Genomic DNA, 14,864 nt, shown 5'->3' on the forward strand with positions numbered 1-14,864 from the left:
TTTTCTTAAGACTTTGTTGAAGAAAATAACTTAGTTTACTGTTCAAATATTGATGAGCTTATGTTACAATTAGGACAAGTTCAAAACCTGATGAGTGTTGCCTTTTCATTGATTCCTTCAACTAGAGATTAAAAGCAGTTCTGCTTCACAATAGAAATAAATATCTTTCTGTAACCATCTGTTATGGAAATAATATGAAACAAATGTACAATGTTAAGTAAACTGTTATGGAAAAGTAAATTATAAAAAAGCATAGTTGGAATGTGTGTGGAGATTTAAAAGTAATAGTTCTTTTGTTAGGCATGTGGTTAGGATGTGTAAAATATTTTTGTTTCTTTTTTGAGAATGGTACAGCCTTATGAGCTAGGGATCAGTATTATTTGCTATAACAGTGTATTCATGAGGCTCTAGTTAAACCAGAAAAAATATTTTTACCACCTGTTCATCTCAAAATGGGGTTAATAAAAAAATTTGTAAAGCTATGAAGAATGAAAGTCAAGGATTTGTGTATGTAAGGCAGATTCTAAGCAATAAGTGAAGCAAAAATTAAATTAGGAATTTTTATTGGCACACAAATAAGGGAACTGGTCAGAGATGAAATGTTTAAATGTATTGACTGATGTAGAACTCACTGATCGGCAGACAGTGTTTAAAAACACTTGTGAAAATTTTCCAGGTGTCCAAAAATACACCCACTGGGTTGGTCTAGTGGCGAACATGTCTTTGCAAATCAGCTGATTTTGAAGTTGAGAGTTCTAACGTTCAAATACTAGTAAAGGCAGGTTACTTTTATATGGATTTGAATACTAGATTGTGGATACCAGTGTTCTTTAGTGGTTGGGTTTCAATTAACCACACATCTCGAAATGGTCGATCAGAGACTGTACAAGACTACACTTCACTTACACTCATACATATTCTCGTTCATCCTCTGAAGTAATACCTGATGGTAATTCCCGGAGGCTAAACAGGAAAAAAGTGTCCAAAAATAACAAAATTACCAGGATACTGCAGATAAACTGATAAATTGAAACAGAGGTATGGAGTATAATATGTCACTAAAAGCCCATTTCCTGAATTTACATCTGAATTTCTTCCTTCCAAACCTTAGGAACACAGTGAACATAACAGGGACATGGAGTGAACTCGGCCAACATTTCCACCAAAATTTTCAGTTTTGGGAAACGGTTACTATGGCAAATGGAATGTTAATATGCTAGCTGATTACTGTACCTTAATTCGAGATGTATCTGAGGATACCTACAAAAGGAGAGCACCTGCTAAGAAGTTTAAAGTATATGGGGTACCCAACAACATTAACTTTATAAGACCTTTAATATTCCAGTTATGTTAAATTGCAGGTAATAGAAAGATTCTGTTTACACCTCTGCATTCTATGCAAAAAAATAAATACAAACAAAGGTATTGCATTCCACTTAGAGAAACATTAAAAAAGTTTTACTTTTTTATATCAGTATATTAGCATTATAGTTACTCTTCTGTCCTATCGATTGTGGCATATCTATCGATACTCGATATCTTATTACAAACGAATATAATTCAGTTATCAGTGTGCTAAAACAGGTTAAGCTCGTGTTTAGAATTGCCATTAGCGTGTTTACAAAATTATGGAAACTGCAGTGTATATGGTTTTGACATTAATAATTAACGTATAAAATAATTTTCTAAAGATGTGGAAGTAGAAATGTTTTCTTATGCTTTTTACATTACAAATTCGAAACAGTTGTCCGAAGAAGTCACGATGATAGCAGAAGTTGATGTTTTTATAAGCAATTACACGCTAGTTGATCCCGAAGTTTATCAGTTATGGGTTGATGGATATTCGTGTAAGTTTTTCGACATTGTAAATTATGAAATTAACGTATCGAATGTCATCTAGTTATTGTGGTTAACCGGCGTTATATTTTAGGTTATGTATACAAATGATCAGGAGCTTGTTAAAGGTTTTCACATATAATTTTTCTGTTGATTGTCCTGATGTATTTACAGTATTATTTGTGTAGACAATCTGTTTTTTAATGATTGTGGCATTGATAACGATTTTGGAACAGGTATTTGCTTTTTAGGTCAAATGATATGATATGATATGAAATGGTTTTAAAATCTGATTCAATGAAAATCAATTTTTTTAAATAAAAAATTGCTCAGAAATAGTAGACTATGCATATTTTATAAGCTTATATTCACGTTGAATAATGATTGTTATCAAATAATTGTTAAAACTATAAATGACAAATATAGCATTATCATTATAATTGTAGTTTTTCTATTTTTTTTTGCAGGGTGGGGAATCTGGGTTGTATGTTCTTATTATTATTTTTTTTTAATTTGATGTTTTAAGTAATTTTTGTTGATTTAATTGTCTTTAACTTTATAATAGTATTTTCATATAGTGGCAAGATGCAAGGAGTATGAAAAGTGTAAGAGTTTGATTCTAGTTTTATAAAATTTTTATATTTATTTGAATTAACAATATGTGATTAAGTATTTTTTTCATTACCAGATAATAAATTAATTTTTGAATGTAAATGTACATTTAATCGTAAATGAGTTTTTGAGTATATTACGAACATTATAAATAATCATAGACTCTTTTAATTGTGCTCCCTAAGATTATATAAATATTGTAGCTCTTTGATTACTAATAACAAAGGATACATCAATAGAAAAATAACCAAAATCTGAAATTTGCATCAATTCTACTGTGTAATATTTTAGGGCAAAAAACTAAATTTTATGATTTATTTAACAATGATTTTCCAAAAAAACTGGCAATGTGATTACCAAAATTTTTGTACATTTATTAATAATTTAATTTTAGAATAAAATAGTCATACATGGTGATGTGGTTGTGTCTCTTTTTTAATCCTGAAGGTAACAGGTCAGGGTTGGCATTTTTTTTTAATACTAAAAATTTTCCATTTAATAATCCATGCAGAAGCCTAAAGCTTGTGTGTTTTCCAAAGCAGCAAGGTTTTAATTATCTAAAATTTATATGTAAAACCCTGAAGCATTTTCTCTAACTGGAAATTAGATTTATTTCCCAATAGATATTTTTATCAACATCGTAGATTATAAGTTCTATAATTGGAAAGTATATTTGACTGGGTTTTCAATTAAATATTCTTTGTTAATCATTACAGATAATATTTTAGGCAAGATATATCCTGAATTATTTTTGTGTTTCATTTTGTTGAATTTATTCTACAGGTCGCAGCCCTTTTTATAACTAAAATTAATAATATGATTTGTTGTAAGTTGCCACGTTTTAAATAAATTTACATTTTTAAAATGCAATAAAAAATAAATTACGTAAGTAATTTTTTTAAAAGTAATAATTTAGGCTGTAATTGTCATTCTAATTAGTATTAACAATGCAGATGGCTATTGTTTAAAAAAATTAGTGTTAAAAATTAACAAGAGAAAATTTCTTTGGCAATCAATTAACAAGAGAAAGTTGATTAACAACCTTGCATTGATCGTAGTAAATTTTGTGAACATATCTTTAAAAAATGATAACGGTATCTGTTGTGCTTCATTTTATTTTTATACATTATTATGAACTGACTGCCATTCACAGTATCATTTTAAATTTTGTGAAGTTAGGAGCTATAAAAAACCTACCATCTAAAACATTTATTTAATTATAGCACAAAGTCAAATAAAAATATACCATACTTTTTAAACAAATATTATGAATGTTTAGAAAGTGAAACAAACCCACGGTATATAGGCTGTTTGAGTAACTGTTTTTTTTTGCTGTGTTGCATTGATTTAAATGTAAAATTGAAATGTTTAATTTAATATGCTTCTCAGGAAAATGTAATTTCTAATCTGATTTGACTGAAATAAACTGCATGGCACATAGCATTTGAATCCTAATTCTTTCTTTTTTTGACAATCATTTTATTTATTAAAATAAAACTTGGAATTCAGTGATAAAATCATAAGTATTATTCTTGAAATAGATTAAATAACTGTTTTTAAAAAGAATAAAATATCTTGTTTTTTTATTCTTATTTTGTTAAAATCTTATTTTAACATATAATAAGATATGTGTTAAATGATATGAATAATAAAGATAACTCTAAAGATATAATAATATAATAATAATAAGATATAATAAAGATATAATAATAAAGATTTAATTTAATTGTATAAAAGAGGAAGTTCAATATAATTACATTATCAAATGTACATACATACATAACAACCCAGTTATTTTAAACAGATTTAAAAAATTAAGAAAGTTCTCAATTTGACCCACTTGAAACGTTATATCCAATAATTACTTCTCGCCAAATGGCCTGTTTTTAATGATCCAGTTTTATTTTATGGAGGAAACTATGATTTGGTGAACCTATCATAAGCTGTTGGTTATGTTGCAAAAATTTAATTTACATTCAAAAAATAAAATTATTGAATGGGAAAAAATGTAATCCAGTATAATCCATATTGACTATTAGTTACTACTGTATATTGCTGAGTGAAAGTAATAATAAATCCCACACAATTTTCTTTTTCAGCTTTTGCATTTAAGTTTACTTTGTTAAAATCAATAAAGTTTTTCTGAAAATGTTTAAAATCTTTGAGAAAAAAATTTGACAAGAGTTATTGATCTTGTGATTGCAGTAAAGGAATGTTTATTTCAAACTTGTTGAATAACTGTTGTTGATAATCCTTATAAATTCAATATTATCTATTAATAACAAAAAAAAAGCTTATTCTAATGCTAAATTTTAAGCGTGCTACATGTAAGCTTAAGTAAATAAATATTTTATTTTAATCGGCACATTACTCATTATATAGGTTGTGCTGTTATTTACTCTACTCTAGCTATTAAATTACCTCACTTGATCCATCCTGTATGATATTCATTTAATATGCTTATGCACATAGGTATATGTGCTTGTGTGTATATATATATAAAATTAAAGAATAATGAAATATAGGTCTAATGTTATGTTTAATTAATTTAACAGTTTTGTTGGATGTTGTACAATAATAGATAATATTTCTGTTCAGATGCATTTGGTTCTTTATTTCAGAATCTTTAAATAATAATGGACAATATTGAAATACAAGTATGTACTTATTATACATTAATAAGAGCATAAAAATTAACATTTTCCAAGGCCATTGTGTACATTAAAAAAAAATTATTTTTCTGGTTTTAAATAGGCAAGGTAAAATACTTATATTGGTCAGAAAATGACTCTGGTCTGATTTTTTTCTTGATGTTTTGAAGTCCTGTTGAATCAAAAATATCAAAATGTGGCATACAAAATTCTTTGTGGATATTAGTTGTATATAATTTTTTATATTTATTGTTAATTTGATGAGGTTAGCCAGTGTTAAGTTGATAAACAATGCGGTATTATCAAACAATTTTACATCAGTTCAGACCTGACTATACAACATCAGCTGTCACATTATAAGCCACAAGGTATCCTTCTATTACCTGCTTGTAATGATATCTCTTTGTAATATGTAGAACAGGGTGTAATACTGTTTATCCTCTGCCATTCCCAGTTGCTAACCTTAGTGTAGCAAACCCTCATCACACTGAAATTGAAGACGCATGAGGCAACTCTATCTGCTTTAGGTTATGCTTGACACAGAAAGCAGAGGATTTTGTTCAGGGGTAGACCCAGTTTGGAGCTGATAGGTAGCCGACTTTAGGTTTGGCTAATCCTTATTCAAGCAGTCGCCCAACTTTGGTCCACTCACCACATGATGTGGAGCCAGACCTGATGAACATTCATTCGTAGATATAGATATATAATTTTAGGCATTATGGATAACCACTGAATTCAATTTTGCATATCACCTTACAGAAACAGAATGCATATTCTAAGAAATTTATCATAACAGAAAATTTTATTCATATATTTTTTTTCTTTACTGTGAGTTATAAAGATGTATACCACATAAAAATAAAGCTCCCAAGTATGATTAAACAATATGAAAATTTACGCACAAACTTGGAAGAAATTGCATGCTCATATTAATTGAACAAACACGATGTAAATTGAATTTATTATTCTGTTACATAAATAAGTGGCTCTTCTAATCCCTTTTAAGAAAGGCACTACTAACAACAGAATTACCAGCAACTCTTTTAAAGGATATACTACTAATTAGCTTCAAATTGTTCTTTTAAATAAAAATTTAAAATTCATATTTTCTTAATGACTACGCCAATAGAATTTCTTTGTATTCTTCAGTTTGTATTATTAGTTTTATAAATTTTAATTAATTCTCATATTGATATTGGTCCTGTATGATAAAGTATTTAATTTACTTTACAATCCAATTGTGAGTATGTAATGTAATGTCTTTATTCATCAATGAAAACATGTTGCAGAAAAGCCCTTAAAATAAAATAAAAATTGAAAATCATGTTATTAATTAGCATAGAAAGGGAGCCTTTGTTTATATTATTAGGAATATCACTTGGGTACCACTGTATTTTGAAAGGAATATTCAAAAACAATTTGATATATTTCACTTGAAACAGGCTTAAGAAAAGGTGAAATGGCTCATACTTTTGACAAGAAAAACCACTCAAAATAATAAAGTACATTCCATGGATCCTAAATGATGTAATAATATTACTCTATTAAATATAAATAAATATCTTTGGTAAATGGTTATTGAAATTAATTTGAAAAACAAAATTATGCTCAAAATATGTTTACTTCGTTGAATTGTTAAACAATAATCATCAGTAGATATCCTGAAAAATATATAAATTAAAAAAAGTAAATAAATAAATTAATAAAGTAGAAGTAATAATAGTAATAATAATTGTATTAATTGACAAATAAACAATTCTTCTAAAACAATATTATTGTTAAAATACAAATGCCTGTTAATATTTTAGGCAAAATTTTCTATTAGGATGCAGTTTTACAGTGTTTCTTGAATTTATTTATCAGTTAATATATGTATTATTATTACTAATCCTTTTTTAATTAATCTACTTACTTTGTCTTTTTTCCAGTGTCTACTGATAATGATTATTTAACATTTGAAATGTTTGTTTAGGTTTAAATTTTAAGTAAAGATAACACATCACATATTCGCAAATGTGCATGTGTGTGCACACATTAGATTATGTACATAATGATGGTACATTCATCCTGTATTAAAAAATAAAATAAAATAAAATTAACTTTATTAACCAAATAAATTGTCAAACAAACTTATATATAAATTTAATTCAAAATTTTAGTTTCTTTATTATGGGTTAACAAGATTTGACTGTAATTGTGTTTACCTTATTTGTTTTATTGCAGTTTAGTTTAAAATAATAGCTTCCAAATTTTAGTATTATATGTGACATTTTACAGCTTCAGAAGCAGTTGCTGTATTACAGCAAGAAAGTGCTTTGAAACAACCTGGTACTACTGTTGAACTTATAGCATCTGATGTGCTAAATCATTATCGTACTTATAGTTTATTGGAAAGGCTCCTTCACAATCCCTTAAAATTAGCTGAACAATTAGCATTTCAAATAGAACCACAGACTAAACAATTATTAATTGAAAAGTAAGTAAATTATTTATTAAGTTAGTGATTATTAGTATTATTTAAAAAAAATAATTTTAATTATGTAGCTATAGACTGTTGCGAGTTATAATCTTAAAATTAAAAAAAAATATTATAATTAGCTTATCTTTAGATCCTGTGTATTATTACATGATACTTGATTCTTGATGTGTAATACATGATTATTTGTAGTGTTACAACATGGTAATCCCTTTGTAACATTTCAGGGAATTTCATCTATGATAATAGATGAATATAAGAAATATCAAACTGTTTTCTGTAAAAATTCAAAGTTAAACAGTGATGTTGACTGTAATTTCCCTTTGAATTGGCAGTTACATACTATTGACATTTCAAATGATTAATGATAGCAGACAACACAATTACAAAGAAGGAAAAGTGACAGACAGTTTAATATCAGTTAGTTTAATGAACTTATAAGATTTTATTCACTAGAACTTAGACAATATAGCTTAGCTGAAAACATACATGTAGAGCTGATTTGGTTTTGAGATTGACTTTTCCCCACATGATATATATATAATTGCATTAATTTTATAATAAACTGAGAGAACTTCAGAGAATTTGACATTCATTACTTCATAATTTTGAAAAAACATTTATGTTGGCTCATCAGATGTTAAATTGATTAATGTCAATAGTTTCACACTTTAATAATCTTTTGATAACAGGGTTAAAAGATCTGTTATCAGAGGTGAAATTCCAACACATTGATGATGACATAATTCTGGGGAAAATTGAATCTGTATCCCTTTTTTCTTCTTCATCTTTTGTTCCTATGTTTCAAATAAAACCTGTCTAGAACGTGCTTTTCAAATTTGCAAGATGAAAAAAAAATTTATTTTGGTAAAAAGTAGATATATGGATAGAACAGATTTTTTGTTGCAATTTGTGAAATCTCAAGAGACCTCTTGCTTAGTCATTTTACAGTTCCAGAACTTTTTCTGTTGATTATAAACAACATTGAGCAATTACAAATTATTCTTCTTATCAAATAATTATGAATTATGTTTTCATATATGTTCTTTTCAAGTATTTACGATTTGCAAAGAAAATTCTTTTTTGCAAGTTAATACTATTTATTTTTTTTAATAGTACATTTATTTTAAAATATACTGATAATGTTTGAATAAAAAAAAAAGATTGACAATGATATCTTTTTGATGAAAAAAAAATTTGGAACTTCTACCAAAAGAAGTGGTTTCATAATACGATAGTATTTTTAATGCAGAACTATGGTATCTGATGTATATTGAAAATATTATATATATAAAGTAATTTGCACTCAGAAGTATCGTAACCCTGACAATTACACAACACAATTGAGAAACAAGAAAATAAATCAGTGAAGAACACATCATTTTTCTAGGCGTGTTGCTGGCACATGAGTTAACTTTTGCCAGTGTGCTCCACATCTGCATCCTTGGGAGAAAGTAAGAAACATTTTGTTACAATTTTATTAAGTTGATTTAATAGTATGGTGTGGTTTCTTATTGCTGAAGTAAAATTTCAAAAATATTTTTTACAACTACTAATAATTTATAAGAATTTCTAACACCACACTAAATTTGAATTTGTGTTAGCTATTCTTCCAATGTGGAGACCATAAATTTAAAAATGTTTCATTTTAGGGTTGAAAATTGAGACAAAATTTTACAGGCTTATGGTAAATGTAATATTTTTAATTTGAAAATTTAAATTAATGTTGCACAACATTTTTGTTCATATTATATTATATCTTAATAACAACACATGTGACGGGTTATTTTCTTTCTGCAAAACCATTTTGCACATGTGGTATTGATCATCCTGCTTGCTATAGACTTTCTAGTCTACCTGATACATCCATCCTTTAGCATCAGTTTCTTAGCTATTATGAGTTTTCATTTCATATCTAATCATGATGACTAAATACATTAATTGTTAATGCTTTGATAGTATACTGTCCAAAGCGTTTCAGTAAAGTCAACATGATAGTCAGTGGAGAAGAAACATGATGGCCTTAATTTAACATTTTTCAGCAAATCAAACAAAATATTACACTTAATTCTTCTTTAACTCAAGTATTAAATTATATCCAACTACTACAGCAAAAAAATTAACTTTTACTTTTGTCTTTTATCAGTAACTGCTATTGTGATTCCAGGTAAAGATGTTTGCAGATTAGAATTTTTTGATGATTGGCACCCATAAAGTTCCATACATATTAATTTAATTGAGTTATAGTTTTTCTACTTGTGTGTGTGTGTGTGTGTGTGTGTGTGTGTGTGTGTGTGTGTGTGTGTGTGTGTGTGTGTGTGTGTGTGTGTGTGTGTGTGTGTGTGTGCGCGTGCGTGCGTGCACGCATGCAATTTCTGTTTTAATAATTTAGCTTTATATGTGTATGTTTTCTTTCACAATTAGATATTATGAATTTGATGATTCTGTCATTCGTGAGTTACTTGGAAAAAAATTATCATCTCGCCATCGTAAAGATCTAGATGAAGTTAGTGAGAAAACTAATGTGTCATTAAAATCATGCAGGTAATTTTAAATTTTAATGTTCTGTATTTATATTTGTTGTGTTTGTAACAGACTGGTAATTGATTTATGTTATAACTTACTATATAAAAAATAATTAATTCATAGAATAACTTCTGATTAGGTATCAGTTTTTTCTATGTAATTTTTAAGTCACGTCACAGATCCGGAATAATGTAGAATTAATCTACTTGGTGTATGGTGAAAAGTTCACATAATCATGAATAGTGAAAAATAAAAATTAAACATTTTTCTGTCTTAACTATAAATAATTTTAATTGATTTCAGAATTATATGTTTAGTTTAAGTCATAGTTGGAGTCTGACCAATTATTGTAAAGTGTGCAGCCCTTTAGACTCTGAGCTAAGTAAGTGCAGTAACTTGATTCCTTTCTGCATTTGTGAATACAGATTTTATATTATTGATTTTGTTATGTAATTATTGCTAAATAGATATGATGACTGTGTTGTTTTTGCGTTCAGGAAGCTATTTTAAAAATGTTGATTACAAATTAACCTTTGTTGTATTTTGCAGGGGAGAATAGATCATGACCAACACATTTTTTTCATTTACAAGTATATATATTTTATGCCTGTTATATTAAAATGAAATACATACTCTTTAGCTCTCTTCTTGTGATTCTTCACTTTGAATCTTTTTTTGGTTTTCTTAGTATATGGACACTAAGTGAAAGGGACAAAAAGAAAGCTGTAGGTATCTGAAATCTGGACATATTAGTAATTGGAGAAAATTAAGATAGAGTGAAAAATGAGATATTTAAGAGATTGAATGAGAACGGAAAGTTAAGCACAGATTTAGAACAAATCGGAATAAAAAAGCTAACTGGAGAAGTATTATCCATAAGTGGAGATGTATTTATTAAAACAGTACTAGTTGGATCATTTTAACGTGCAAAGATAAGAAAACAGAAAAGAGCAAACAGTCTAAAAGGAATATTGAGGTCTCAGGAACTTCCAATTGGAAGCAGAGAAGAATAAATGTAAACATTGTTCAAAAACCCACCGGGTTGGTCTAGTGGTTAACGCATCTTTCCAAATCAGCTGATTTGGAAGTCGAGAGTTACAGCGTTTAAGTCCTAGTAAAGCCAGTTATTTTTACACGGATTTGAATACTAGATCGTGGATACCGGTGTTCTTTGGTGGTCGGGTTTCAATTAACCACACGTCTCAGGAACGGTCGAACTGAGAATGTACAAGACTACACTTCATTTACACTCTTACATATCATCCTCATTCATCCTCTGAAGAATTATTTAAACGGTAGTTACCGTTAGGCTAAACAGGAAAAAAAAAGAAAAGAAAGACATTGTTCAAAATACTTGTCTCAAGGGAGAAAACCATACGATGAAGTGTCATTTAAATTAATCTATTTTTTCAAATTTGTTTCTTCTTTTTCTCTAACAACAATAAGCTGGACGTGTAAGTTGGCCACTTATTGTTAAGAATGATGATGAGATGAAATTGGTTTAATAGTAAAATATCTGTCTAGACTAATTATTTATTTATTTTTTTTTTTAATTCAAACTCTCAAAACATTATCATGCAGATTTTATTATTAAAAAGTGTATGTTAGTTAAGTGCTGTAACCAAAATTATTGTAGATAACTTGACATGAGAGAGGGTCATTCCCTTAACCAGCAAAGTCATTCACAAAATTGATCAGCATCTCTTGACAGTTAACTTGGAAAACTGGGGTACTTGTTTGTTTTCCTTCTTCATTGAGCCAGTAATACATAATGTACTTCAGCAGACTGATCCCACTAAAATGCGGGTGATATTCAGTTGTGCAAGTGGCACCTTCATTTTGTACAACCAGAAGAGTTATCTGATTACTTCCGTTTAAAGAAACAAATTTTGATTATGCCTGTTGTATCTCAAGTGCTTTACATTTTACCAGCATAAAACAAAAGACTAGGATGCTTCTTAACCCTTTCTATTAAGAAGCAATTCATTGCCTTTTCTTATTAGAGAAAGTAAGCATATCTTAGAATCAGTTGTGTACTTTTTACTTTAAACTAAAGGAAATAACCAGCCTGAATTAAAGCCTCTTTATTTAATGATTTCAGACGCCAATTTGATAATGTAAAACGTGTTTTTAAAACTGTGGAAGAAATGCAAGGTTCTGTTGTTCAAAATATACGCAGTTTGTTTTTACTTCCTGATGAATTAGCAAAGTAAGTGTTTAATGCATTCAGTGACGTTATTTATTAGTTTTCTTTTTTTTAATGTGAATTTTTAATTTCACATTTTTAATGTGAAATAAAAACATACTTTTTTATTTAGTATTGATTACAGTATTCTTTTACCAATTACAGAAAAAAAATTATAAATGCTATATTGAATTATAGAGTATTAAACATATTTACACCTATTTATAATTACATCATATAAATTGCATTCTGTAGTAGCTTTTCTGTATTTTTGCTGGGAAACACCCATCAGGTTTATTGACCTAGCGGAACCTTTACGTTTTTTGATGTTGTGGTGCAACAGAAAATATCACTAATTATAAAAATTGATCCTTTACTTGAATTTTAGTACTTTAAGATATCTTAATAATAATAATAATAATAAATTTTCTATCTATGAATGTGTGTTAGTACTAATTATAGAAACAGTTTATTTTACAGAAATGAAGTTTGTAGTGGTACAAGTATCTTGTGTATAGAAGAATTAATTTTGTTAATTTTTTCAAATATTGGGTGGGAGAGTACGAAGATATTAAGGGGATATTTATCTTGGATGGGAGTTCGACTTGTAAATCTAAAATGCAAATTTCACTTGTATGTGTTCTACCAGTTCAACTAAAAATGAATTTCATTGAAATTTAAAAAAAAAATATCAATTTCACTTCAAAAATTCAATTTTATAGATTTTTCAACAAATTTTTTTTCTGTTTCAACCTATTGATATAAAAGTTAATATATTTTTAATTAAATGAGACCTATCGGTTTGAAAGAGTTTTGAATTTTTATTGCATTGATAGAGGATCTCATCTCCATTTATAAATAAGAATTGACATTTTTTAAATTCTTATTGTTTTTTCCAACTTAAAAAATATATTTTTATTATTTTTTAATTAGGTTTCAGAATGGGAGTACTTTTCAGTTATTTTACTATTAGAGGGTAATAAACTTTTTTCTTAATTTCTGTCAATCATTTTTTATTTAGTTACCTTTAAATGTTTTAATCTTATACTAAACTGTCTTGTATATATATATATTTTCTTAATTAAAATTTTAATGTAAATCTATCCATTAACATTGTTATTTGGAAATCTATAAAATCAAATTTGATTAAAAAAACTGTGAAGATTTTTAGTTTTAAATAAGTTTACTGCGGAACATTACTGATAAAATTTAAAAAAAATGGTGAAATATGTTATGTAAATTTCTGATAATGCATGGTGGATGACAGTTACTAATTATACATTTTTATTCATGTGTCACAAAATTGTTTTTTCCCAAATGCTGATGAACTTTTATACTGACATCAAAAATTCTGTTATCAACTTTTTGACCAAAAGTGTGTATACTGAAGATAATTACAATAAAAAGATTAGATTTACTTTTTATGATAAATCTGGCAGACTATTTATAAATGGAATAGTTGTAAGTATTGGCATTGAAAAGTTACTGCCACTGAGCTAGTAGTATTTGTTATGGATTTGAACTTATTTTATTTTGGTTTAAATGTGGACTGTAGTTCAGACTGAATAGTTCAGATGCCATATTTATGAATTGGGTCATTCCATATCAAGTGATCCAGTTTTGAAAATTGTCCCCACCTGACCATCTCTAAATATCATCAAATTTTTGGTGGAGGTTCCCCATGATCTGAAAAGCCATTTTACTAAATTGCAGCTCTATCTGCTGTGGCTGATTTTTTGTGGCCTCTTGAAAAAGAGATACTTACTTATAGTTTGTGGACACATGTAAAAATTGTTATCTTTGACTAACAATTTTGACGGCAGTAATAAAGATGCAGATTTGAATTTTGGTACTGTCAGTTAACTTTTTATGCTATATCTAAATATGTTAATCACAAGTTTCTTTTGGAACCTGGTTTTTAAATATAGCAAATGAAATTCAGCAAAAAATTTGTCGCAACATTTTGGAAGTCAAAGTTTGAGCTTATATATTTTCTTATCTAATTCTTTAATTGGAATGAGACTGTAATTTGAAAAAGAGATAATTATGTGTAAGATCCTGCAATTTCAAAGCTGTTTGTTTCTTATGTCAGGAGAAATCCATCACCAAATTTGGCCAAAGATTTTTTAACATGATTTTTGGCCCATCTTTGAAGGCTTATGTCTCAGGTATACCTTCTCAGATTTTGTTAGTTGTATAATAGGTGAAAAGATTTTAAACAACATAATCCATGCATTTTGTTTTTTGACCCGTATATTATAGTAGGTATGAGTGCTTTTCAAAGATAATTAATCTTTTGGGTGTGACAGATTTTTAATCTGTGGACATTTCTGGTTAATTAAAACAGCTGAAGGTGGAAAAACATTCAGTGCTTCAGAATATTATTAGATTTTTTAAAGGATGTTCTAAAATTTACAATATCTTGAAAAAAAAATTTGCCTTGTTCTAGAAGATTTTGGACTACTGTAGATCTTTCTAGGCTGATGTGGAAAAAATCCATTTTCTAAAATGGTCTAAAAATTTCTAAAATGTTCTGGATAATTCCAATCTACAGAAAATTCTGGAAAATTTCATTTCT

The 14,864-nt window shown here is 27.7% G+C and overlaps 1 protein-coding gene across 1 annotated transcript in view; it reads left to right on the forward strand.

The window, feature by feature from the left end:
* The first annotated feature begins 1,583 nt into the window (after positions 1 to 1,583).
* The window catches only part of Fibp (acidic fibroblast growth factor intracellular-binding protein), a 36,174-nt gene continuing 22,893 nt past the window's right edge, over positions 1,584 to 14,864 (forward strand). The window contains exons 1-4 of the mRNA XM_075361376.1: positions 1,584 to 1,847; positions 7,377 to 7,575; positions 10,000 to 10,119; positions 12,203 to 12,310. Of these exons, the coding sequence (XP_075217491.1) occupies positions 1,706 to 1,847; positions 7,377 to 7,575; positions 10,000 to 10,119; positions 12,203 to 12,310 (569 nt within the window). The 5' untranslated portion in view covers positions 1,584 to 1,705. The remainder of the gene's footprint in view (positions 1,848 to 7,376; positions 7,576 to 9,999; positions 10,120 to 12,202; positions 12,311 to 14,864) is intronic.

This window comes from Lycorma delicatula, chromosome 3 (genome assembly GCF_047948215.1).
Source record: "Lycorma delicatula isolate Av1 chromosome 3, ASM4794821v1, whole genome shotgun sequence".
NCBI classification, from domain to species: Eukaryota; Metazoa; Arthropoda; class Insecta; order Hemiptera; family Fulgoridae; genus Lycorma; species Lycorma delicatula.